Below are 26,250 nucleotides of genomic sequence, written 5' to 3'. Positions count from 1 at the left end.
CTGATTACACCTTAATAAATATTAATCAAATTGCACGAAATGCATGTTGCTTTTGGATTCTGTCGTGATTAAATGTATCTATAATAGCAAAAGTACAATTTGAAAATGATCGGGAAGTCTTCTATTAACATTTTGCGAAAACGCGGTGAAACTGCGCCTTCGTGGCAGCGATTGCGTCTGTGTAGCGCATTGAGTCAGATGACCGGAACCGGATGTGAAGTTTGAACTACAGCTCCACGGCCGCGTTGGGTAAGAAGAGTCTGTTGCTTCAAAGCAGGAAAAAATACATTTTACGATTTACATTTCAATTGTACACCACTGGCATTAAAATATACTGGGCAGTAACTGTTGCACATGGGAGAGCGTGATGTTAGGCGAAGATTCATTTACGTAATAATAAAAAATATCTTCGTTAGCTTAGGCTAATTTAGCTTAGCCGACATTAGCTCCATCGACGCTTTAACAAAATGGCCAGCGGTTGTAGTTTTAGCTAACTTACGGCCATATCTTTAAACTATTGTGGATTCAACTTACAACAAACCCAAAAGCCGAGTGTACGTCTCCACTGTCATATGTTGTTAATATAACCGGGCTTGGGTCTTAGCTACTACTAATTCGATGTTTTCGACTCGTAAATGATTAGGTTTGCTAATCATACGCCACAAATGCCGGTTTAGTAATTGTGGGGAACTCGGCGACCTAAAGTTTTTGGAGTGAACAAATACACACGATACACTTGTGACGCAATTAGCCAAATTCCAGTCCTCCTAAATGCGCTTTAACCAAATCCTGTTGTACATATTTGTGAATAAAAACGAAGCTGAAATCCGCCTTAATGGAAGCACGCTGTCGCCTCTTGCAGATGCTCTTGATTCAGAGATGAGCGGTGAGAACGTGAAGCTGTTCGTGGGGAATCTTCCTATCGATGCCACTCAGGATGAGCTCAACAAGCTTTTTGCTCCGTATGGAGAAATCAACACCTGCTCCCTGCTCAGGCAGTATGCCTTTGTTACCCTGAAAGGAGAAGGAGCTGCAGACAGGTAAAGCTGGCAGATACACCTCTGTTCCTGAAACATTTCTTGGGAAGGTTGACTTGTATTTAGGTCTGTTCATAATTCTGCTGTTTTCATTTCTATTGTACCTGTTGATAATAAGTATTCTCGTGGCTTGCAGGGCCATACGGCATCTTGATGGTAAAGAGTACAGAGGCAGACCTCTGGTGGTTGAAGAATCACGTGCACGCCCACCAAACTCCACCAAAGTCTTTGTTGGGAACATTAGTGCAACATGCTCAGCTGATGACTTGCATGGGCTTTTTGCCAGCTTTGGCAGAGTTTTGGATTGCGATAAGGTCAAAGGTGAGTAACAGCTTGTTACAGATCCTCACTGCTGCTTGTTTAGGAGGAGCAGCAGGTTTTGCTAATGAATTAAGTGTGTTCGCTTGCTTTCTGTTGCTCTTAAGATAAAAATATCTTCATTTATTTTCTCTCAGATGAAAGGAATAGATCCATTTTATGGCTGGATTTTTCTGTCGTAACAATAAAGCTGATAATTTAATTAATTTGAAAGTTCGATGGACTGAAAACAAAGGAAAGTGAAGGCTGACGTTCAACAAGTGGAATGTCTTAAACTATCATGTGTGTTCTGTATTCCTCACAGCCAGGTTATGTTCAAACGTCGGCTATGCTTTTGTGCACATGGAAAGGAAAGAAGAAGCCATGGCAGCTATCGATGCGCTCAACGGGACCATGTTTAAGGGTCGTCAGTTGGCTGTTGAACTCTCTAAAGCTCAACCTTTGGTCAACCAGATGGTGTCTGGAGGAAATTCAACAGGTGCAGAAGAGTTCAAGGCTCAGTATTTGTGCATATCTTTTGCTTTTGCCAACATGCACTCATGTTTTTCCTTCTCCATGAAGGTGGGCTTCTCCCAAGACCCCCACTGTCCATTGAGCATCAGAGCCAGGCAGCGGTTCTTGCTGCAGCTGCAGCAGCTGCGGCCGGACTGCCCATACAGGTCAGTGGGATCTTCAGCCGGACTTTTGCAATACTTGATTTCTATCTTTGGAATAGTGAGAAGTCGCTGGGGGAAAATCATTTCTAAGTATTTAAATTTTAACTCGCCTTACATTTTGTGTGTGTTTCCATGACGGGTTTTGTTCAATAGACAAATGAGAAGAGAATCTTGAAAAGCCTCTTCCATGTTTTCAGGTCCAACAGAGTGTTCACAACTCCTTCTTCAACACCACTTCCTTCGACCCCACCTATGCCGCTCTTAAAGGGATCACAAGCTCTAAGGGTGCAGATGGGATGATATATGGAGCTCTTGCTAGTCAGGTGTATGGATCTGTGGCTGACCAGGTTTACCAGGATATAACCAACCACGATAATACAGCTCATGTAGAAGAAGTGGAGACGCCAGCTGGACCAGATCCAACAGTGCTTTTTGAAGCAGCAAGAGCCAAGTTCTTTCAAGAAGGACAAAAGGTACTTTTCAAATGTGTGTTCATATTGAAAAGTTTCAGTGTACATGAACAGTTATTTTTATTAAAGATACTGGCTGAGCAGCAGGCAGGGAAAAAGACCAGCACCACCACAGCGACAACAGAACCTGAGCGGGACCGTAGCCCAATCAGAGGAAATCGAGCACCCCTCCTACCTGACCCTGTTCCTGGCTCATTTGCTCAGACCAGACCCAAACGCCGGGCGCTGCTGCCTACGCCGAGTGGAGGGCCCGAAGAGTCTGCGTCCACTACAAATGCCCCTGAGGGGGTGGATCCAGTGGCTAGGTACACACTCACGTCAGCATAGTGACACCTTCAGTGATTTGGCTTGTAGAGCTGCGTTTCACACCAGGGAGTGTTTTTGTAATTGTCATATTTTTTTTGCTGCAGATCTTATACAGAGTACTATCAGCAGATGCATCAGTACCAGCAGTATCAGCAGTACCAGCAGTACCAATACCTCCAATATGCCTACACCAACCCACCTCCACCCCCGCCCCCGCCACCACCCGCCACCACTCAGACACAGGACTCCTCTGCTGACACCGCACCCCCAGGGACATACTCAGCACCCCCGACTTTCAATACCTCAGCGTCCTACCCACCGCCAGGGACATACGACGCTTCGGGTTACGATAACTCGTCTGGAAGCTACAGCTCTGCATCTGGGAACTATGATGTCTCATCAGGAGGCTATGATGCATCTGGAACCTACGCAGCGGCAGGAGCATATGATTCATCTGGAGCTTACGCAGCAGGGGGAAACTACTCCACATCCACACCGTATGAGCAGACACCCGCACACGGGCAACCCATGCCCCAGTGCAATGATTACCCTTACCACACACCAGAGCCCCCTTATCGATAGTTCACCCAAAACAGGATCTCCACACTGCAGACACGCGTGCAAATGTGTATTTACATAAGGGACACTTCAGACAGAGAACCTGGAGAGGTAGAAAGGTTGTAGTTTGAAAGTGGTCTCTTCTCCACCATCATATAGTCTCTTACTGGCCTGTCACTGGTGGGCAGTGGGGGTAATGGGAAGGGTCAGATGTTGAAGAGCTGTTATGGAGATTGTCATTTATATTCACTTTCATTAGCTTAGGATCCTCTTTGAGAAACAGGATGAAGTGTGTTGGGACACAGAGGCCACATTTGATGATTTAAATATTTGATAAAGCAGAAAATTCTGTTCAACATTTGTGTTACATGAACTGTAAGTCATTTCAAAGTGATGAAGGCTGTCCGCAAGGGCTTTTGTAAATTCACAGCCTGCATGTAAAGGACAAACCAGATATACCTGAAAGATTGTTGGAAGTGGTGCCATGCAGGGAACCTCAGTGTCCTACAGGCAGGTAACAATTAAATCCACTTTTTTTGATGCTCGCTTGATAGCATCCCGAGCCAGATTAAATCTCAAATGTGTTTTTTGACAGTGAGTCCAAGCCATTTTTTTAATGATCATGTATGGACTTTCTGGTGTTGGCCTCTGTAGTTAGCTCATCCAGCAAGGAGGTTTGGGCTAGTTTTCATGGGATGGGCACCAGCATCAGTGCTCCAGTACCAGTTAGCTGTAGGGGATTCTCCGCGAAGTGCCGGTGAATGCTGTAGTAATCTCCTCGTGACTGAGATGGACGTGGGCGTGCAAAGGTGACTCCTGAACTCTTGATTTCAGTCGTTTGATTCTGACTCTCTGCAGATGTCCTCTGGTGATGCTAACACTTCTCTGGCTCTCCCAGGCCCCCGTCAATGTGTAGTGGCTCTTTAGGTTCAACAGACACACAGCCTCTCAATTTCCACATTATTCCACCGTCTCCATATAAACTGTTAGTTGCATGCCTTGTTGTTGCTGCTGCTCCAGCCACCTTCTTCCTCTTGCTGATTATTGCAGCTAGAGTGGGAGGGAGCCAATCTGAGCCCTTGCCCTGGACGTACGCCACATGCACCCGTAGCATGGGATGGGGAAAACAGCAGCGTTAGGCCTGAAAATGCTGTGGACGATGGGGTGTCCCCCCTCTAAGGTAAACACTCAGCCCACACACTCCTGCCCCTCCCTGAGACACATGCATACAGTTACACCCTTGTCTGTTCCTTCCATTTCTTGCCTGTCTTCAGGGAATTTTTTTTGTGGTCAGATTTAAATTTTTAATGGGAGATAACTTTTTCTTTTTTCGCACCAGTCCTAGTTTTGCATTTTCTTCTGTTTAATGTCACCTCCCCAGAGACTAGCAGATGCACACATCAGATTTGGAAGCCTCGTCCTTTAGGGTAAGCTCCCACTCTCTGGCGCACGCGTGCCGTTAGTGCGTCCTGCTCTTGGCCACACCTGGACATTCAGATACGACAGGTTGGATCTGTCTTTTTATGAAAATCTTCCTTTGGGGCCAATTTGGGGGCCATTGCCTTGCTTAAGAGCACAGCTGTAAGCCCTTCAATTCACAGTTGAATATCCTGACTGAGGATCGGTTGCTGGTTCAACGCTCACCTCCCCTCTCCCCAAAACCATTTTTGATGCCACATCAAACTTGTATAAATGACAATAATCCATTATTTTGTTTTAAATTGCATTTTGTTCAATGTTATTTGAAATGGTTATCAATAAATAAATTTCAACTGACTTGCCGCATCTCTGTGTGAATATTTACAGCTGAGCTGAGAAAAGTGGTGCAGGACACTGATCAGCATCAGATGACGTTTTATTCCATTCTCTCCCAAAAACATCAGCCTGTGCTTTCAAATGCTAATCAAAGAAAATGACGACATATTCAATCTTGTACAAAAATAAGGACACGAAAACAACTCAAAGGTGAGTTTTACTCCCTGCTAACAAGTGTCGTGGACACTCCTGAAGTTAAAAAGGTTCACAGATGATGCTGAGGTTTTAATGTGTAAATATGGATGAAATGGGTCTGAGGGTGTGGATGAAACTGCATAGACATGCGTTTCATTGGCATCACAACATGCTGTTTCTGTCCTGCTCTGGTTTCCAGCTGCCAGCTCAGTTGGCAAAGTAGCTTCAGAGACACCTCATTATCAAACAAGTGAACTGCAGTTGTGACAGCCATTTTACTGGAGGTGCACTGTGAACAGCAGAAGAGGTTCGTTGCTAAAATGGCCCACACGATTGAGACGGATGCTGCTTGATAAACAGTTAGAGGGGTACTGGAGATATTCTTAACCTACTCTAAACATGGCCTTTGATTCAAACACACTCTGGCCTTTCAGGTTGCAACTGGCCAATTAAAGTTGAAGCTGCTTCTCAGCTCAGGAAACCAGTGTGCATTTGAGGAAAACTGCAAAAGACGTTTGCATGGCAACAGACAGGACGAGACTGGGCAAACACGTCAAGAACATGACACCACGACCAACACGTATTACAGTACTTTGTCTCTCAATCACAGCCTCCCATGATGCTGCTGGCATAGAACGTAAAGGAACAAGTGTTTGAACACACGTATTGAAAATAGCAACGCTTTAATAAAGAGCGATTTTTACAAGACTGCAATGTTTTAGCTAGCTAGGTGATCACTGGCATTGACATCCATGTCGTTTTACGTAGAAGTTACAGTAACTGCTTTGAAGTTGGATGTTTGCTTGCAAGTCGCATTCCTGCGCGTGAGGCAGCCTTCAAACAGTTACGCACTTGATATCGTAAAACAATGATTATGAATGTCAATGAATGTTCATGTCCAGAGGTAAGTTTAAAAAAAACAAAATCTCATCTCAACATCGGTCGGCGAGAGTTCACACAATGGTCATGCGTTTACCGGACACACCAGCCAATAAAAAGACGACATTTAGTCATGCAAAAAAAGACAGTTTCATCGCTTCTAAAAACAAAAGGATGGGGAAAAAAATCCTTTTTGTGTTCTGATATCATCCATCCAAAGTGACCTTGAAAGAAGAAGCTGCGCTTTGATGATGACTTTGGTGCAAAAAATGTTCCTGTTTCGAAGAGGACAGACCCTGTCCTGTCCTCTTCCTTGATGAAGACACTCTTGGTATAGACCAGTTGTGATAGTTACTTTTGACCCCACCCACCCACCAGACTCCTCCCTGCCTTCTCACGGAGGACACAAACATCAACCCCCCCTTCCCTGGATGGTGACACTTTAAAAATACAACCTTTCAAACACAGATACAGCAATAAGTTGTTCAACATACAGTACGTCATCCAATGGGGCTTTGATCACTTTACAGCGTGTACGTCTAAAAACACATGAACGGCTTTACCTATATACAGAGGACACAGTAACAGTCACAGGGTGGCCCAGGATACATCCGGCCGGGGCAATTAGCTGATGGGCAAATATCTGGGGGAGAAGTTGAGCAGAGTGGAAAAGAAAATCCCAAAATAATCCAAAGGTAAATTGTCTTCTTTGAGAAGGTCTGCCGGCTCAGTCACGGGGTCGGCGGGGGGCAGCTGCAGATCAAAGGTTGATGGTAAGGGGTTTACCTTTTAATTCGTGCTTGGATTCTCTGTCTGATTTTTGGGCCCTTGAGCTTTTCCTGATTATTCTTGAAATTTTGCAGCAGATGCTTCATCCTGGAGCCACCTTCAGCAGATGTTAGACAGACTGACACAGGTACAGTAACACACCGCTAAGTAAGGACACGCTACCAGCTATGGAGAGACCCTAGAAGTCTCCAACTGAGGAACACGACCCAGTTTGTAGCCATCATAATGCATGTGCACAAAAACACGCATACAGTACATGTACGTAGAACAAACACCACTTTAAAAAAACAAACTCTGAATGATTATTGCCCCTTTTGTCTGTACATCCCAGCAATGGTTTTAGATTTTTGTGCAGCAGCGCTTTGTCCCCTCTTTGAAGGTTTTTGCTCTCTCTTTCTCTCTCTCTCTCTCTCTCCACACACACACACACACATATATGTGTGTGTGCGTGTGTGTGTGTGTATATATATATGTGTGAGATATATATATATATAGCCTGTCTGGGTCTGACTTGACTTTGGGTCTGCCAGAAAAGCCACATTAACATTTAGCATCTCATTAAAGCCTCTGGCTGTCTGAATCACTATCACCACTGCATCTGTTACAGGATCATGATGGACACATAATTACCAAGGCAGCTCTTGTCCCTGTATGACTCCTTTAGCTGACCTTTAGCTGTCCTTTCATAGCTACATTAACGCAACCCCCCGCCTTCCCATTGTGTTAGCTGTGTCTCAAAGTCCCCCAAGTGGAAGTGAGACATATGCTGCTGTAATTATGCTCCTCCACTTTTTTCTGAAGTGTGAAGGACTTCACAGCGACTTCTTCTAGACAAGCTGAATGCAGCACACAAAGAACATCAGTTGGGGTTGAAATCGCTCAAGACTGAGAACAGCCCTTCTTAGAACAGCCGGGCTCTCTGTCGGTGCATTTCAGCTGCTTTTCGAGCAGCATGGAAACGGAACAGGCCATCCAAATTAAGCAAAATGACTGTACACAAACTTGATGCAGACACACGATAAGAACACGACAGTAGGAGATAGCCTCTGAACTACCTCCAAATGATTGACATCGACAAGGTTACGTGATATTGCACAGGTGGGGGGGAATGGGGGGGCTAAAATAGACTTTATACAGCGAGTAGCAAAGTTAGTGTTAAGAGGTTTACATCCAAATGTGATGCCTGGGTCTGGCTCAGTGCTTTTATCAGTTAGTTCCAGTGCAGTAACACATTTGTATCTGCCAACACAGCAATGACATCAGGTACCAAAATAGAAATGCATGCACGCACACACGCACACACACACACACCAAAACTACTGTTCCACGCTGGATTCTGGACACAAAGTTGGCAACAATGAACAAACATGATCTTAAAAAGTCTCAGTAGATGTTGATGCTGATGCAGAGTGTTGAAATGTAGAAAAAAAAGGTGGGGTCACATATTCAAATCCAGCACATCTCAAGTCTGGCGGTTGTTAACGAAAGACGGGGAACGCAATAAAAATCGCCTGCATAAACGCACGCCCTTGGCAAAGGTCACACTGAGTAAAGTGCCAGCAAACAATCCAGATCCCCCAAGACTGATGGAACGGTGGTGGTGGGGGTCACCTTAGGGACGGGGATCCCAGAGCTGTCAGTCAGCGCAGTGTCCTCCCGGGTCATAATTATCCTTTCAATTGGCGATTAAACCAAGGATGAGCGTGACTGATGCTGAGGCTGTTGGTGCCTCAACACAATAGATTTGATGACGATCACGAGCCTCATGTCGAAAGAGAGGAGACGAGAGGGTAGCAAGATTCAGATGCCCCCTCCCTTCTCATCAGCTCCATCCTTCCTGCAGCACTGGATGTGTTTTCTGTGACTCTTGCCCTCCATCCCTCCCTTTTCTGTCAGCTTTGTTGCCATAGTTACCACGCCGGCCCTACATGAAGTGCATCTGTAGAGGACACAAGGAGGGAGAGAATGAGACTAATTTATTTAAACTAAACAGCTTTTTAAGTGTGCCAGCTTCGACTGACCAGCCCGCCACCCCCTAGACTAGCAGAACAACCCATCCCCAGCAAGAGCGAGTGCTCACTAGGCCATCTCCTTATTCTTAGCTTGGGGCTAATTGATCAAAATACACTTGTTTGTTCTGCTGAATCTCACCACATTAGTATTCACAGCATTGTTGATAAAGGCAGCATTTGGCTAAATTAGAATGATTTGATCCTGAGGGACTCTGAGATGTCATTGGGAATGGTTGCAGCAGTTGGGATTCTTGGCTGTTTTGTGTTTTTGCTGTTGCAGATTTAAAGAAACAACTATTCTTTTGCCTTAACCTGTAAATAACCTGCTTATTCAATATTTACCCCCATCAATGGTTTAAACTCAAACAACTGATATGAAGCACTTCCCACTTTGTACCTGGGTCCCTGGTATGGGCCCAAAGGGGTTGGTGGGTCTCAGGACTGGCTGGTTGTACATAACAGGCTGTGGGGGCATCATGGGAACCCCCCCCATTTGATGACTCATCTGAGGAGGGAGCTTGTGAGGGGCAAACAACATGTGGAGAAGGAGACAGAATATAATCAGGTACAGAGCAGACAGGCCTCGCAGGGGCTGGGAGATAGGAGTGTGCCCTACCATTCCATACACAGGCACTTGGGGTGTTGTCATAGGAAAAGCCATTGGTGCTGGAGCCTGGCGGGATAAAAGACCACAAGTCTTAGTCTGGGCAAGAAAGTGACAGCAGTTCTGGTTCTGTCACAGCGTCTGAGATGTCTTCAAACATGTTCCAAACACCAGCGCCAGTGCAGCTTTATGCTGGAATCATCCTGTTTCCATCACAATTAATGTGATAGAAACCATCCAAATCAGATGTTCTGGATGCCTTCAGGCACAAAGGAGAGAATTTATTGGGAGGAGGGAAGAAAAGTACTCACGTAGCCAGTGTAGATCATCCCATTCTGTGGGAGTTAAAGAAAAAGGAATGAAAAAAAGGAATGTTCATGCTGAGGAGGTAAACTTTATTCATATGATTGGAACCAAGCCGCCACCTTCCTGAATGTTAAATGAGTGACTGACTGAGAGGCCAATCATTTCAAAATTTAACAGATGATCTCAGATTGAATAGAAGAGACGTGTAGAAGAGTAAAGCTGAGCAGAAAGGACACACACCTTTAACAGTGGGAAAAAAGGGACTATTTGATCAATTTTAGGGCAAATTTACACCCGAAGGTGGATTGCAGCAGTTAACAAGCAATCATTCCTGGGAGAGTAACACCGACTGCTGTTACATCCCCTCGTCTGTCCAGAGATGCATCAGCTGACACAACAGGGGGTGGAGGACAGCCGCAAGTGGGACTAAAGCTGCATGTACCAAACATAAAGGCTTTACCATCTGAGGGACAGGCATGGGGGCAGGCGCCATGGGATGGGTGGCATGAGTCCAGTTGGTGCTGGTGCACATTGTCTTTGACTGCCAGCCGCCCCCTCCTGTCGGCTTCTTCTCCACCAGCTGGCTCCACTGGAGCTCTGGTCTGAGATTAAACAGGACAGGAGACAAATCAGCCTCCAGCCACACCCGAGTCAGGTTACCATCTGATGTCTTCCAAAACTCACTTTTTAGCTGGCGTCCCCCCAAACTGAAGGTCTAAAAGGAGGACAGAAAAATTTACCGTCAGCTGAGAGGGAAGGAAATAAGGATGGCAGAAACAGTGATGGATGGAGGGATAGATGGAGTAACAGACAGAGAGAGGGATGAACGGACAGAGGTATGGATGGAGGGACAGACTGAGGTGTGAATGGAGGGATGGGTGGGAGAATGGAGAGAGGAACAGACAGAGGAATGGATGGAGGAACGGACAGAAATACGGATGGGGGGACAGACAGAAGAACGGTTGGAGGAACAGACAAAGGTACAGACAACTTACTTCCAACGAGGTTGGCTAATGAAGAGTCTAAGTCGCCCGGCAGCATTTTCCCACAGTGCAGTGGGGCCCCAGGACTGTGGATTTGAGGGGGGGGGGCTGGTTTTAGCAAGTCACCTGAAATTAAAGGTTGCCATAGCAACATAGGAGGAAAAAAGAAGTGAAATGAGTCAGGAGCAGGAAACAGCAAAACATCAGTGTCACAACACATCCTGGCATTATTCACCCATTACTGCTGCATTATACCATGTTTGTGTGTGTGTGTGTGTGTGTGTGTGTGTGTGTGTGTGTGTGGGTGGGTGGGTGAGTGTGTGTGTGCGTGTGTGTGCGCACATGCACCTCCCCAGGCGTTGTTGTTGTTGTTGGACACAGTGTGTGTGGTCTGGATGGGGCAGAAGTTGGGCTGCAGGGTGAACAGTTCACCACTCAGGTTTGCAACACTACAGGAAGAAAACGGCATCGGTGACTCAAAGGCTTTTCCTGAACAGATCAGCAAGGAACACACTTCAACTGTAAACATAAGATCAGTAATAAAGGGTTAATAAGCTACACTAATTAGTAATGAGAATGCTGATGGGGCGTCACCAGAGGGATAACAATTCAAAATGATTCTGAATTGAAGATCTTCATTAAGGTTAATATTCAGAATTGAATGGTTCTTTATTATTTCATTGTTTTAGCAAGCTGCCCTGATTATCTCTGTCCTTCAGCTTGACAGATGATCAAAGTGCTACTGCTGAGGCTCTTTGGAAGCTGGACTCACTGGTTGTTGACCGGTACAATGGTTGAGTTGGAGAACAGGTCTGTGGCTCCTCCGCTGCTGTGACCACTGCCCACTGACTGGGTGCTGGGCGACGCGTTGGGTGTCTGAATATCGTTCATCTTGTGGCCATCATCCTGCGTAGTTTGTTGAAAGAAGCGTCGGTGGTCACTGAAAACCCTCCAGTCATATTTCTATGCTTCCTTTATCTCTTTTTGAATTGTTCTCAAGGTTTCTGCAGTTTAATGAAGAACTGCATCTTTCTACATCAGACAGACAGGCAGGCAGGCAAGTATGCAGACAGATAGACAGACAGACAGACAGACAGACAGACAGACAGACAGGCAGGCAGGCAGGCAGGCAGGCAGGCAGGCAGGCAGGCAGGCAGGCAGGCAGGCAGGAGGCAGGCAGGCGGACAGGCACTCAGGACGAGCAGGTGGGCAGGCAGACAGGATGGACGGACGGGAAGACAGACAGACAGGCAGAGCAGCAGTCATCCCACCACAGGTGTGTTTTTGTATCAGCGTTGAGCTGTGTCTCACCTTGTGCTGCTGCAGTCTGTTGTCTTCTGTTTTGTCCTCAATACAGCTGAGAGAGAGTCCAGTGCTGGACAGAGAGGACACTGCACTAGACAAAGTGCTGGATCTAAGAGGGGGACACACATGCACGAGTCTGCAGCGTTCTTGACTGTAGCTGAAAGGTTCAAAGAGGAACTTCCAGTATAATAGATGTGCTGGTTTCAAGTTCCACACCCTTGTCAGGGTTTCTAAGAGCAAATGTGCGATCCTGATGATTCTGTCTTGAGTCCATTTGGTACTTTTCACAAGTGAACAGTTTATGTAGTGTTGTCACTCAGCAGCTTTTTTTTTAAAGATTCTGTTCTAATTTGGTTTGGAATTCTGAACCAAATGTGCTGGGATGGAAACACAAACACTGGGTTGAGTGGGTGCAGATTACATCTGGTTGCCATGGTGCTGCTGTGGAGGTGCTGGAATTTTGCACATCATTCCCCAAAACCGGCAGGAATGATGCATCACATTGGTGATACCTGCTGGCGATGGATAGATCCTTGAGCTTCCTGCCTTCCAGGGAGGCTAGATGCTGCTCCAGAGCCTCTAAGAGAGAACTGGGGGCCTGAGGAGGCAAAATGGGTTTGAGGAGGAGAAGTTAGAAGGACCACTAACTGAAACAGTTGGACACGCTGCTGTCTGACACTCCCATAATCTCATGTAAACTCTTACACACTAAGCAGGAAGAGATGTTAAGAATCCATCCTCAGATCTTAAAAATTGCTTTTTTTGCATTTGGTTTCATCAGGTTTAGTTGACCAACATGCACACATCAGCCTCAGATCATGCAGGCAGGACCGGCGGGTCACGACAGAGCACAGCCTCCTTCCTGCAGGGTCCAGGACCAAAACACCACAGACAAACCTCTGGAGCCTCTAATGAGCTCATGCACAAGCCAGCAGCACAAGTTCTCTCATAAACACACACGAAGGAACCACAACCCAGAAATCCAGAGTTAACTTGTGGTTTCCAGGGAAGCTCTGAATCAATTATTCATGACATTTGAAGAACAGATCACGCTCCGCTGGAAGCCGAGGAAGTTAACTCGGTGAGATGTAAACCTCTGGTGAACGACCAGGTGTACACATTCAGCAGATGGGTGGCGCTATTGATCAAAAACAGAAAAGATGGATGAGTTGTGCATGTGACACCCTGGATTTCACCCAGACGTTTACATGCCAGCACCAGGAAACACGATGCAGACGCAACAAAGCAAAGAAAAGATTACTCAAATACTCATTTTAGGGGGGAAAGAGAGTAAAGTGAGAATTCTGGACACCCTTCTCCAGAGACATCTAGAATATTCTAGTTTGTTTGAAAGTAAAACACACAAATCTGGAGCTCAATGTGGTTGAACAAGGGCCTATAAGGTCTTCATGAGCACTACAGACATGCAGGTGAGTTTGAAAAGGCAGCACTGTGTCCTGATTAGAAAAACCTCTGAAGTTCATTTGGAGTTACTGGCATGATGTGTAGTGCTGATGAGGGCGTTATGCACACCTGTCCAAGTCAGACTTGCAGAAAACGACTCGATTAAAGCCATTCGCTGCTCTCCCCACAGCTAACGGGACACAAGTTTTCTTTGGGAAGATTATTGGAACACTGCTCATGAGGGCAAAAAAATCGGATTTGACACAGCTGACGTTTGTGTAACAAACCCTAAAAATGACGCAAAGTCCTACAAGTTCTGTGAAAAATACAATCCAGACTACTTTTATCTGCTTTTATCTCTGGACCTCATGAACGCTGCCTTCTCTTACCTCAGTGAAATTGGTGCTAAAAATGAGTCAGATATAAAAAAGGAGAGAATCCTGCAAATTGTGCTCAAAGCTACTCAGAGGCATCACTGATCCGTTTCTCTACTCTGGACTCACAGAGGAAAAGCAGAAAAACGGCAAAGGAGAGTGGAGAAGAGAGGAGGAGGAAGGGGGCAGCTGCAGTGTGGGCAGGTCTGTAGGGTGAGTAGGGAACGGGAGCGTTTAAAAATGAAGCATTATGGGATTGACTTGACTCTCAATACTGGTTGACTGAGTGGTTGATTGAGATGAGATGTAGACTGACCTGTGTGAGATCGGGGCTGTCGCCCTGATCTATCCCAACTCGCTGTGTCACAAGAAGGGGGTGGGGGAGGAGGAGGAGGGCAAATGAAACCAAAAGAGAAACCCAATGTAGTAAAAAAATAAGGAACAAAAACATACAAAAAAGGAGGGAAGAGGCTTGTGAAGGAGGAAGAAGAGGAGGAAGGAGAAAGAAGAATCAAACCCGGGCATTCATTAATTCATGCAGTGGTTAGAGAGGGAAACAAAGGAAAGACAACAGGGAGGAGAGGAAGGGGGAGCATGCACACACTAACAAACACATAAACACACACTAAAAGGCTCTGAAGAGGCACATATAGGGGCACACACACAGAAACACGCACACACACATACACATACACACATACACACACACACACACACACACACACTCACTGATATGAAGGCAGAGCACTGGGTGGCTGGCTGGCTGGCTGACTGACTGACTGACTGACTGACAAGGCTGAGGGCAGACAACAGGTCACATGACGAAGAGGAAAGTAACATCCAAAACTAATGTTGACTTTTGAAAAGACAGAGAGGAGGACGGGGACACAGACAACACTGTTTTGGGTTAGACAGGTAAAATGAATGAGAGCTTAAAGTCAACATTATTCAGCTGCTCCCCAAACCTTCTTATTGATTATTGGAATGGGGGCTAGGGGAGAGAGAGAGAGGGAGGGGGGATATTTGGGGGGTGGGGTGGGGGTGGGGGGTAAGTGAGCTGGGTTGTTCATGCAGTGCAGGCAGATGATCAGGCAGCACGTGAGGGTCCCTGGTCTGGAAGGCTCCTGAGAGGCTACAGCTCAGGCAGTAACCACACTAAGGAGTAAAACCCTCCCAGCACAGAAATTGCGGGAAATCAAGGGATAGAGATAAGAAGATTATGGGGAAGAGTCCTTCGGGAACCTGATCAGGTGACTGACTAAGAGTCCTTCGGGAACCTGATCAGGTGACTGATTCAGAGTCCTTCTAGAACCTGATCAGGTGACTGACTCCGGGAACCTGATCAGGTGACTGACTAAGAGTCCTTCGAGAACCTGATCAGGTGACTGACTCAGTGTAGTTTGGGAACCTGATCAGGAACCTGAAGAGGTGACTAACTCAGAGTCCTTCGAGAACCTGATCAGGTGACTGATTCAGAGTCCTTCTTGAACTTGATCAGGAACCTGATCAGGTGACTGAGTCCACAGGAATCAGCAGTCTGGAGCAAGTCTCCACAGTGTGAGCTGGATGGTTCCTCGACAGTTCAGATTGAGCTGGGAAACTTGCTCGGACTGATGTTCTGGCTGCTGCTCTTCCTGATTCCTCTCAGCACCACAGAGACCTTACCTCTGCCACCTTCAGGAACTCAGACAACTTGGTCATCCTGTTGAGGAAAGTCTTGTAGATTTCCAGGGCTTCTTTGCACTGGTTCTTCTTCATGTCAAAGTATTTCTCTGTGCATCACAAGAACATGTACAAAAGAATCTTTAGTACGACCAAATGCTGTAAGTCTGAATAATGTCATAGATAATTTTGGAAGGAAGAACTATATGAACTCCAGAGACATCGGTAGAAGGTTCTGGACCATTCCTCAATGTCTGTTTGAGCTTTGGATGAAATCTAAAATGTACTGGAAGCATCTCTGCTGCATCCACCTGAGACACAAATGTCCCTGCAAACATGCCTCTGCCCTACAAACGCTACTGTCAAGCCTCAGTCGTCACTCCAAACATCAACATTGAGCAGGGACTGCTCCTGCTCCAGTCCAGCTTCGAGATGGTAGTGGAGCTGTCTTTGATGAAGATGGAGTCCCACTCAGATGTTTCACTGCATGAACACAAACAGTCCTGACCCAGGACCCCAGGACTCACCCAGCATGTTGATGACTCCTTCATTGTAGGCCGCAAAAAGGCGAATGGAGTCTTTGAACAGCAGCATGAAGGCTGTGTTGATCACGCCATTGGTCAGCTCATTGGAGTTGGGCTGAGGAAGGGAAAAGTGTGAGATGAAGCAGGTCCAGATCGGAACCATGGCTGCTCTTTTCCTGCTCTTTTACCTGGAAATCCAGCAGCGCATCTAGCTGGTTCTGTATTGTGGGCAGAGTTTTAATTAACTTCTCAGTGTTCATTGTGCGCATCACACCATCGGCCCTGGCGGAAGGACATGCAACAGCAAACAGGCGTGAAATGGACAGAGAGTGCAGGTTTGATACCAGTCCAGGTCTGATACGTCCAGGTCGCATAGTCTAGGTCTGATACCAGTACAGATTTGTACAGGTGTGATACCAGTACAGGTCTGATACAGGTGCAGGTCTGATACAAGTCCAGGTGTGATGCCAGTACCAGTCTGATGCTAGTGCAGGTCTGTACAGATCTGATACCAGTCCAGGTCTAATGCCAGTCCAAGTCTGATACCAGTGCAGGTCTGATACAGTACAGGTCTGATACCAGTCCAAGTCTGATCCCAGGACAGTTCTGATACCAGTACAGGTCTATACAGATCTAATACCAGTGCAGGTCTGATATGAGTACAGGTCTGATACCAGTGCAGGTCTGATACCAGTCCAAGTCTAATACAGGTGCAGGTCTGATACAAGTCCAGATCTGATACCAGTCCAGGTCGAATACCAGTCCAAGTCTGATACCAGTTCAGGTCTAAGGCCAGTCCAAGTCTGATGCCAGTGCAGGTATGATGCCAGTGCAGGTCTCATATGAGTACAGGTCTGAAATCAGTGCAGGTCTGATACAGGTGCAGGTCTGATACAAGTCCAGGTGTGATACCAGTACAGGTCTGATGCCAGTGCAGGACTGATACCAGTCCAAGTCTGAAACCAGTTCAGCTCTAATACCAGTACAGGTCTATACAGATCTAATACCAGTGCAGGTATGATATGAGTACAGGTCTGATACCAGTGCAGGTCTGATACCAGTACAGGTCTATACAGATCTAATACCAGTACAGGTCTGATGTCAGTACAGGTCTGATACCAGTTTATATCTGATGCTCAGACGTGTTTGCAGATCGTTACCCTCTCTTCATCTTGGTGAAGTCCACGGCTGCTGTTCTGTAGGATGTTGCTTTTTCGTTCAGGTAACGACTGTAGCGTCTGATGAAAGTGGACATTTTATACCCTGGAAGACAGACAGGGGGCACTGCAGTTAAAACACACATTACAAGACCGCAAACTCTCTTTCCATTTGGCAACATTCACTACCCCAAGGCTTGTTTATTGTCTTTTTTTAAATTCCGAACAGCAGCTTTAGAGCTCCTGGACTTTAAAATGAGCTTATTGGGGCAAAGAGACTCCAACATAAAGTCACTGCTTGGTTTACGAGCATCCAGATGGCCTTAAATCACCTTGTAGCGCCGCCTTATCGAGGAAGTTGTTGAGGTTGAACAGCGCATTTCTGGAGGCGACGTACTGCATCAATCTCTGGAAGATGGAAGATAGAGAGTTAGTGTCTCACCTGAAGGTTTACCTGCCAACACGTTCCATCTGATACTCTTTTACACGTTTAAATCTGCCTCCTTGTCCTCAGTTAGCGATTTTAAGTCTCGTGGCTGTGGAAAAACAGCAAAATAGCAATAATCTTTAGAGTAAAAGATCTATAAGCTGTATAAAACCCACTTGGTAACATTTATAACATCCCTAGACTCAGTTTTAGTAGCATTCAAAAGTGGAAGAAGAGTTGCATTTTTGGTTTTTCCCCAATCAGGTCAAAGCTGAATGGTTGACAGATACTCCAAAATATGGCGACTTTTGTTGATCGCTGTGTTTTTAAACGCAGCCTGACTCTGCTGTGGTCTTTAGAGTGCTCTGATATTCCTGTTGTGTGAGTAAATGTGGCTGCTTTTTCATGTCGACCATCCAAATGTCAGCCGGAGACCTTGTCGCTCCTCATCTGACACGAAGAAGATGCATCAAAGAAACACGCTTCAAGGGAGAGGAATCGCTACAACCTAGCAAGCAAAATGTCAACACGCAGAGTGAGTGATTAGCAAACTCACTATCTTGCAGTATTTGTGTGTGTGTGTGTGTGTGTGTGTGTGTGTGTGTGTGTGTGTGTGTGTGTGCATAAGCCCACAGAACAAAGATGCTGGTTGTAATGACATTTTTGTTGTATTTACAGTTTTTCACCTGTTGCAAAACTAATTTATTTATGAATTATTACAGAGGTTAATAGATTGATCTTTAATTTAGTAAGATTCCATCATGGGTCCAGAACACAAGATTTTATCATTGTTATTCAAAAATGGGACAAATCCCCATATTTATTTAAACACATTCTTGCTAAGAATCTAAATGAAGTGAATGTTTTTATCCCAGGCAGACAGTAGTTAACTCTCGTTAAATCAGTTAATAGCTGAGAACTATTATTGTCATGGAAGATAATAAACATCTGAATTTGCCCAGCATGGGTGTGAATGCTGAAGCTTGTGGCCGTGCCTGGGGGCTCACCTCGTTGCCGTACATCATGAGGTGGTGGGTGGTGATGAGCGCTTTGAAAACCACAATCCAGCTGTTGCTGGAGGTGCGCTCCAGCAAGGTGTCTGCCAGGTGGGGGATGCTGACGTTCAGCTCATTGGTGCAGTGAATCAGGTCTGAGGGGGGCACAAAACAGAGAAGCATGGTGTAAATGCAGCAGCTCTATGGCAACACTCAATCGGGATTTAGAACCGCCCAGATGTTGTAGGTTGAGTCCTCATGAACCAACACACATGTGTTTTAACTCCATTAATACAGGCATCCAAATAAAGGAAAAACGGATTATTTCACATAGGGGCTGTTCACACAATGGGAACCAATCAGGACAGGATACGCTATCACCTCAGAAGAGGAGAAGGAGCATTTGAGCTGGTTACTGATGCATGATCAGAGGTGAGACCTGATACCGTCAAACCCAGAATCGGCAGCAAAATCAACAGCAAAATCACCAAAAGGCACCTAATTGCTTCAAATCTCTAAAACTTCAATAAAAAAGAAAGCTGAAATACAAACAAGCGGCTTTCTTTTTTATGGTCTTCACATGCTCACTGAAGAAAATCTGGGATCTTTCCAGTAGCTGTAAATGACAGAGAAGTGAGAGGATGGAGAAAAGAGGTAGAATTACTGCAATTATCCCACAATTACTGGGAGTTGTTACCTGCTAATTCAATCTCAAACTGTGACAACAGTAGTGTTAAGTCATGACGCGTCCATTGTTAATGGTTTGTGTATTTTGTCTGGCTCAATAATTAATAAGACCATATTGATTCTGACTAACTAATGTTTCTTCTACAGAGGAAGAGCACACACATTCTAGAAAAGCTTTGACGGCATTATAAAAGTGGAACTATGGTCCACAGTCTGGGAGGTAAATAAATCAACTGTTGGAAGCTTCACTGCTCCCAGCAGGGATTTTAAGCTTAGCCTGTTAGCGGCTAAAGTTACATGGGGAACATGTGTAACAATGCTAGTGCTAGTGCCTTAGATCTGAATGACTGCTGGCACATCTGCTAAGGAAGAGTTTGCTCATATCTTTTCATTCTTAATGATGTAAATAATGTCAGCACGCTGCTGAAAAACTGGCAAAATGGCCCTATCTCCATCTTTTAGCAGCTGTGTCATTTTGCAGAACGCGTCGCTGCGGCAGAGCAGAAAGGAGCTTGTTGAAAGCAATATTTTAGTTGTCAAGCTGCTGCCTGTCTATAACCACACACACAATGGTTTCTGTGTTGGACCCACCTGTGTTGCTGTGGGTGGTCATTCATCAGCTAAGATGCTAGCAGTGACCCGTGCCAGTGTCAAAAAGCAGCATTTGATGAACTATTGACAGGGTGATACCAGCTGGGATCATTGATAAGCTGCAGTCCATGAAGGAAAAAGTGCATAATCAATTATATTATTATTTCAAATCAATAGCATGATTAGAAATAAGATTGATGAATGCTTGTGTGTGGGTTAAAGAAATAAACAGGTTCAAGGGCTCGACTTTGGATGAAGTGTCAGTTTTGTCATGTGGAATTCAGATGAAATTTAATCAATCAATCAATCAATCAACCATCAATCAATCAATCAATCAATCAATCAATCAATCAACCAATCAATCAATCAATCAATCAATCAATCAATCAATCAATCAATCCATCAATCCATCAATCAATCTTTATTTATATAGCATCTGTTACAATCAAAATTGTTTCTAGGCACTACAGAATCCCAGGGCCTGACCCCCAACAAGCAACAGTGGCAAGGTAAAACTCCCCTTTAACAGGAAGAAACCTTGAGCAGGACCACGCTCATGTAGGGGGACCCTCCTGCTGATGGATGGCTCGGTAGAGAGGGAGAGGAGAAGGAGGAGGACAGGTAGAGGAGAGAATAGGCAGAGATCAGGGAAATACATCATATTCATTAAAACAAACTGCCGGTCAGCGGGGTCAGAGGTCAGTAGGTCATTTAAGATCAGAGCAACTTAAACATACGTAAATGTGAGAGTTTAAACCGATGAAACTCTGGTGGAGCTGATCTGTCCTGTGTGTCTCCGCAGACTGTAGAGCACCCAGAGGTCCACTGGAAATGTATCACAATCACAACAAGGACACCCAACTAGACATATTTCCAGTTGACTCAGAACTTACTGCGGACAAGAAGGTCGTTTCTGGTCTGATTACTCTTGCGCGTGTGATAAATCCGCCTCCTGTCACCGAACGCTCCACTATCTCAGCCATACACGAGCCACAGCCAAACCCCATTACTCTCTCTGTCATGCTCATCATTTGCTATGGAGCTGGTAAATAATCAGCATTGGCCGTTTGTGTCATCGTCCACTCTGTCAAGGTCATGATATCATATGGCAACAAAAAATGGGGACCCCCATTTGAATAGCATTTGATTTATCGTGGGCTACCTTTGGAGAAAGGGCCAAGTGATGTCCTTGTTGTCATTCTCTTCAGCCTTTACCCACATCTACGGCTCTGTCCCGAGGATCACTGAGCTGCTTCTGCCTCATGTCAGCTACTCTAAAGGCTTGTGTGCAGCTTAGACTGTAACTTCCTGATGCCCCCCCTACACACACACACACACATTTACTGCCGCACGCCATGAAATAAACACCAACTGGAGGAAACATCGTCTGGAAAACCGAGCAAACATTAGAATCGCAGTGTTACCGAAGCTTGGAAATTTGCGAAAAAAAGGACAACCCTCAAGGTTTTCTGCACCTTCTTATGACAACAAGACCACCTGTGATGACAGAGTGGAGCATCTGTTGCAGCAGATGATGATGAGACTCATTGATGAGCCTCAATGAGCATGTCAAATTCAGCTGAATCCTCATGTGCAGACAGGCCCTTCCTCATCATTCCTCCTCACCTCCAGAACATCTTGGACCACCTACGGCCCTTCCTCAATGTTCCTATTCAGCTCCATAACATCTTGGACAGCCAGCAAGGAACATTCATGTTCTGCAAAAACCAGTAGTTCTTTTGTTTGTTTGTTTCTGAGAAAGTTGGAAGAAAATCCAACGTGACACTAATTTCTGCTCCTCCTCCTGAAGCGGTGAACACCATCCTGCTAATGTCTCAAATGCCTCTCATGGCCTGACATTGTCACACTGATGTTCCTTTTGGTTAACCTGCAGAAGTGTTTTGGTTTCAGAACCTGTTTGTAGAACGTGCTTCTCGCTGGGCAGGAAGAAGAGATCACCCTCAGACTGCTAAAATAAAACATTTGCTAAGGGTGGTCAGCAGCGCCAGAACGCCACACGTTACTCCATCAGCCCCCAGAACCAGAACCAGAGGCAGCTGGGAGCATAAGTGCCTCATAAAATCACCTCTGCAGTAAACTGACCCACTCTGAGAGAAACCTAATTGTCCTTGAGAGCGCTGATGTGGCGCCTTTTAGAATCTAGCTGATGGATAAAGGTTTGCCATGTAAATGTTCTGGGTGTATTTTTGGACCCTTTGACATTTCTGAGACTTCCCACTGGTGGTGGAAGGAGCTTGGCATCCTGGCTGAACTGAAGGTCTGCTACCGTCTGTTAAAACAGTCACTTCAGACCTTTTACCAGCAAACACCCATTATGTTCCTGTCACTGGTAAAGACCTTGAAATATGATTTAAATTACTACAGCTGAGCTTCAGACTGGGTGGTGCTAATGGAGAACTGTCAGCATGACGCAGGCGTAAAACAATCAGGACTGGATAACCCACATCCCTACCCGGACAGCCGACTGAAGCTCAGCATTAATCTGCTGAGGAACCTTTCCTCCCCAGCAGCATCATGACGTCAGGTTCTTCCTGAGTTCCTCTTAACGTGGCGGCAGTAGTGGGATCCACCTGTCTAGCTGCACGCAGGCAGTTCCTGTGGGGCAGCATGCCCCCCACTGCCAGACTGCTGACAGCCTGGGTGTGGAGTGCTTTGGCAAACATCTGATGCTCTGGCTGATTACCGCTTGAGCCCTTTTACTTCACACCCCCACCAGCAACTCATTTCGCTGGGTCTGCCTGCCTGTCTGTCTTTCTGTCTACCTGCCTGCTCACCGGCCTGCCTGTCACCATGTCTCCTCAGCTCCTGTGTGACCATGATGAGCTGCAGAAGCCCCCGCTTGGGGTGTCCAGCATGTCCATGTGAATGTCCCTCTGCTCTGCCTGGTCCTGGCTGTGCTGCAGCTCTCACACCATGGTAACCAGCTGAGTGGAGGCAGAGGAGCTGTACTGACACCAGCATTGGATTTGAACACCTTCTCGGTCTCTCTGCATCTCCAGCAGCTCTGACAGCAGCATCAAGCTCATTACTGCTTATAACACACCTGGAGACATGACACTGAACTTGAATCCGGGATGAGAAAGAACGCGCATCCCGTTCTGGCCACTTCCTGCGTCCCCGGAGGATTGGAGCTACCGCTGATAGTGGCGTTAATGGATGGGCCCTCAATGTAAAGCCGCTGGTTGCACCATTATTAGCCCCTAGCAACGTGTTCTGTTTCCCTAAGTGACATGCACAGACCTGAATAATCGTTTTACAGCAGCCGGAGTGCGGTCTATGGGAATGTGACGGTGCCTCGTCAAAGGAACGGGCCGGATGAGAGGGAAGGAGGGGGGAGGCAAAAGGAGAGAGGGGGTGCACTAGATGCTGTTCATACAAGCTGCCCTTTGTGAGGAAAGACGGCGGCGGCTTGCTTAACGCATGCACGATATGTACAGTAAAAGGTTTAACCTACAGTCAAGGTGTTTCTTCTTGGGTCCGCTGACTTCGTGCGTCGTGGCCTTGCAGACGGCTTTGCTGATGGCAGAACCGGTCATGCTGTGCTGCGCGGCGGCGATCCGGTCTGTCAGAGACTGTCCCGACATGTTTCTGAGGAGGAGGTGGTGCTGGTGCTGGTGGAGGAGGAAGAGGAGGCAGGCGGTGCGATGGTCGAGTGGTGGGGGGAACCGGGGCGGATGATCAAAATGTCTTTAGCGGCTGCAGGGAGGAGGGTAGTGCCCTCTGCGAGTAGGAGGGGGAGGAGGAGGTGGTGGTGGAGGAGGTGGAGGAGGAGGAGGGCAGCAGCGTTCACCGGTGAGAATCCGATGGGAGAATTCATGCGGCGGCTAAATAAACCAGCAGACGGTCAAACACAGGCCAGCAGCTAAAAATCAGTCGACGGCGTCATGATGATCCCGAGAATAAGATGCGGATCTCTGTCAGGAAAAGTCAGTGATATTGAGCTTTAAATCAGAGGACAGCACAATAAATCCCTGAAAAAGCTGCTGCCAGCGGCGGGCGAGCGGATCCAAAATGGCAAAGAATCAGATCTATGCGGCATCGCCCGCAAGGAGGCTTCGTGTCCCTCAGAGCCGATATAAAAGCATTGTCCTTTGTGGGTTTTTGGCTGCCCTTCGGCCGGTTTCTCCTCTGAATGTGTGCAGGCACCTCTCTGACGTGCACGGCTCCCTGCGCTGCTGCATCCAGCCTCGGCTGCTTTGATTTTTTTTTTCTTTTTTTCTCTCCTCACAAAAGGGTGTTTTTCTGTGGTGAGGTTGCCGATAGGCCAGCCCCGATCTTTTTTTGTCACTCAAACTTGTGTAAAATGGCAGTAGATGAATCAGGTGACAGCAGGAGGAGGCCGCTGCGGCTCCGAAGAGGGGGTCTTAAAGCAGAAGGCTGCATCATCACACGGGAGGGGGGGTTGATGAGATTCTATACAATCGATTTTCAAGGAGCAGTAGATGAAGGAGGCTATTGGGGAGATTGTGTTAGTGACGAACATGTGAGGAAAAGCGATGAAAATGTTGTGAATGTAATCTTGTATATTTGAAGGAACTCTTCTATATTCTAGCATCATTCTATTGCAGCAATATTACCCTGACCACACACACACACGCACGGACAGACAAACACACACACACACACCTTTGACATAACACACATCCCCCAGCTGAGTTTGAGCCCCACTTCATCAGACTGTCTATTCCAATCCAGACTATAATAAAATCAGCAACATTTGATTATTTTAACATGTTAATTCCACCTTTAAAACGTCTCTTTGACTCAGTTCAGGTGTCGTCCATGGCGACTGCACATGTGAGCAGAATATTGTTCAGCTTCACGTCCTGTTTGTTTCCCATCATCATTTCACACACGAGGAGCAGTGGAGGAGCCCCTTGGTGGCTCTGGGGCCCCCAGAGTGCTGGGCTCCCGCTCTGGGGACTTTGGTTGGTCACCAGGTGGTTTGCTGCCTCCTGGATGTTGGAGTCTTCCTGCAGACACTGAAGTCCCCTGTTGTTCTGCAGGGTGATCATTTCCCTCTCCACATGGGGCACCGCGGATCGGATGTAGCAGCATCAGCTAACAGCTCGGATCCAGTCAGACCAAATGTTGCCGCATTTTTCTTTTTACTAAATAATTTAGGGGCAGATTATGTTTTCTTAAATTACTTTTACTCCTAATGTAATGTCAAACCGAAAAATACATCAAAAGGATCTCACCTGTCTGATTTTGGTGTTAAGCTAATGAGAAACTAATGTGTGAGCTTTACTGTTTACACACTAGTGTCTCCCAGAGACGAGACAAACTTGGTGCTGACCTCAGACCAGTCTCTGGAAAATGAAGTGTCTACATAATTTCCTTACTGGTTTTGGCTCTTTTCTCATTAACAATGTTGGCAGACAGGATTTGTGTGTTTGAGTTCTCATAAATGCAACCAAAGGCCTATTTTCATTATTAGTTCATGGTCCACTATTGAAATCCCCTTTTCTCACCTTTGCAGAGGTTTTGAACAAGTTGACAAAGCAGAAGGTGTTGAGTTTAAGCAGACACGCATCTCGGTCCCGAGTCACCTGAGCAGAGATGGCTGTAAGCTTGTACAACTATCACTTCAGCACCGCCTTGACGTTGGAAGTTATGGTGACATCCGTCAGAGCTCCTTCTGGTAGTAAATGCGGGTCATGCTCCCACACCCCTGCTGGCCTGGACATTGCATAATGTTAGTATACCATGACACAGACACATACGCAAACACACACACACACTGAGTGTATAATTTAGCATTTGGATCCACTTGCTCTGGTAGCAGGCAGAAGTCAGCCTGTTTCAACGTGACTATCAACTTCTGACGCAAATGCGACGGGATGCTGCGTTCAAAGACCGGCAATCAATGCACTTTTATTTATATATAAACCAGGCCATGAACGCGTCGGCGTAGCAGGAGGACCGTTGCTGCGCTTCGCTGCGTGCAGTACGGTAATGATGCTGATGCTGGTGATGTGTTTACGCGAGGTGCTGCGGCTCCCCGCTGCATTTTCTTCCGTGGATGGGAAAAGCAAACTGGTCTTCCCACATTAACCCACAGCTCAGTCGGATCCCCGCTGCTATCAGGTGTTCAGGTTGAACATGAGGCCTTGTTAGTGTGATGCATCCTGTGGCTGCCAGGAGTGAAACAACAGCTGCTTCTCTGGAGGATCATCTTTAAAGTACTGTCATCAATATGGGCTTTGAAAACCTGAGGCTTTAAGGTAGGCCT

General features: G+C 46.3%; 2 protein-coding genes across 9 annotated transcripts; one reads left to right on the top strand and one right to left on the bottom strand.

The window, feature by feature from the left end:
- Positions 1-115: 115 nt before the first annotated feature.
- Positions 116-5,121, top strand: rbm14a (RNA binding motif protein 14a). 4 transcript variants are annotated; one of them, XR_008953774.1, is made up of 10 exons: positions 116-249; positions 863-1,040; positions 1,174-1,358; positions 1,660-1,833; positions 1,917-2,014; positions 2,209-2,484; positions 2,551-2,786; positions 2,892-3,284; positions 4,396-4,525; positions 4,727-5,121. XR_008953774.1 is itself a non-coding variant. In XM_057055452.1 (9 exons), exons 2-9 carry the CDS (start codon positions 880-882, stop codon positions 4,397-4,399), a joined length of 1,527 nt encoding a protein of 508 aa, XP_056911432.1. In that variant the 5' UTR covers positions 116-249; positions 863-879; the 3' UTR covers positions 4,400-5,121. The 4 variants fall into 4 exon arrangements, 2 of the variants coding, with proteins under 2 accessions (XP_056911432.1, XP_056911431.1); XR_008953773.1 differs by having other exon boundaries at positions 2,892-4,525; XM_057055452.1 differs by having other exon boundaries at positions 4,396-5,121.
- Positions 5,122-5,182: 61 nt separating this feature from the next.
- Positions 5,183-24,342, bottom strand: LOC130538130 (phosphatidylinositol-binding clathrin assembly protein-like). Of its 5 annotated transcripts, none has more exons than XM_057055441.1 (19): positions 23,470-24,342; positions 18,729-18,871; positions 17,627-17,702; positions 17,298-17,400; positions 16,326-16,419; positions 16,141-16,252; positions 15,617-15,723; positions 14,268-14,309; positions 12,686-12,771; positions 12,180-12,243; positions 11,641-11,774; positions 11,217-11,317; positions 10,881-10,994; positions 10,570-10,600; positions 10,346-10,487; positions 9,891-9,914; positions 9,594-9,648; positions 9,373-9,509; positions 5,183-8,902 (listed from the first exon to the last, which is right to left on the bottom strand). In XM_057055441.1, the coding sequence occupies exons 1-19, from the start codon at positions 23,597-23,599 to the stop codon at positions 8,888-8,890; spliced, it is 1,710 nt and encodes a 569-aa protein (XP_056911421.1). In that variant the 5' UTR covers positions 23,600-24,342; the 3' UTR covers positions 5,183-8,887. The 5 variants fall into 5 exon arrangements, with proteins under 5 accessions (XP_056911421.1, XP_056911419.1, XP_056911420.1 ...); XM_057055439.1 differs by having other exon boundaries at positions 12,180-12,282; positions 23,470-24,340; XM_057055440.1 differs by having other exon boundaries at positions 9,373-9,492; positions 9,592-9,648; positions 12,180-12,282; positions 23,470-24,335.
- Positions 24,343-26,250: the final 1,908 nt, after the last annotated feature.

The sequence above is a fragment of the Takifugu flavidus genome, chromosome 14 (assembly GCF_003711565.1).
Source record: "Takifugu flavidus isolate HTHZ2018 chromosome 14, ASM371156v2, whole genome shotgun sequence".
NCBI classification, from domain to species: domain Eukaryota; kingdom Metazoa; phylum Chordata; class Actinopteri; order Tetraodontiformes; family Tetraodontidae; genus Takifugu; species Takifugu flavidus.
Note: the sequence above shows the minus strand (reverse complement) of the source record. Positions and strands in the feature narration are given on the sequence as shown.

Bases quoted from the DNA above. Each gene is read 5' to 3' on its own strand.
- rbm14a (XM_057055451.1), top strand. From the start codon at position 880: ATGAGCGGTGAGAACGTGAAGCTGTTCGTGGGGAATCTTCCTATCGAT. The intron at 2,485-2,550 runs GTACTTTTCAAA...TTTTTATTAAAG, and splicing joins TCTTTCAAGAAGGACAAAAG to ATACTGGCTGAGCAGCAGGC. The intron at 2,787-2,891 runs GTACACACTCAC...TTTTTGCTGCAG, and splicing joins GGGGTGGATCCAGTGGCTAG to ATCTTATACAGAGTACTATC.
- LOC130538130 (XM_057055439.1), bottom strand. From the start codon at position 23,599: ATGTCGGGACAGTCTCTGACAGACCGGATCGCCGCCGCGCAGCACAGC. The intron at 10,601-10,880 runs GTAAGTTGTCTG...TCCTCCTTTTAG, and splicing joins ATTAGCCAACCTCGTTGGAA to ACCTTCAGTTTGGGGGGACG. The intron at 9,915-10,345 runs GTAAAGCCTTTA...TAACTCCCACAG, and splicing joins CCATGCCTGTCCCTCAGATG to AATGGGATGATCTACACTGG.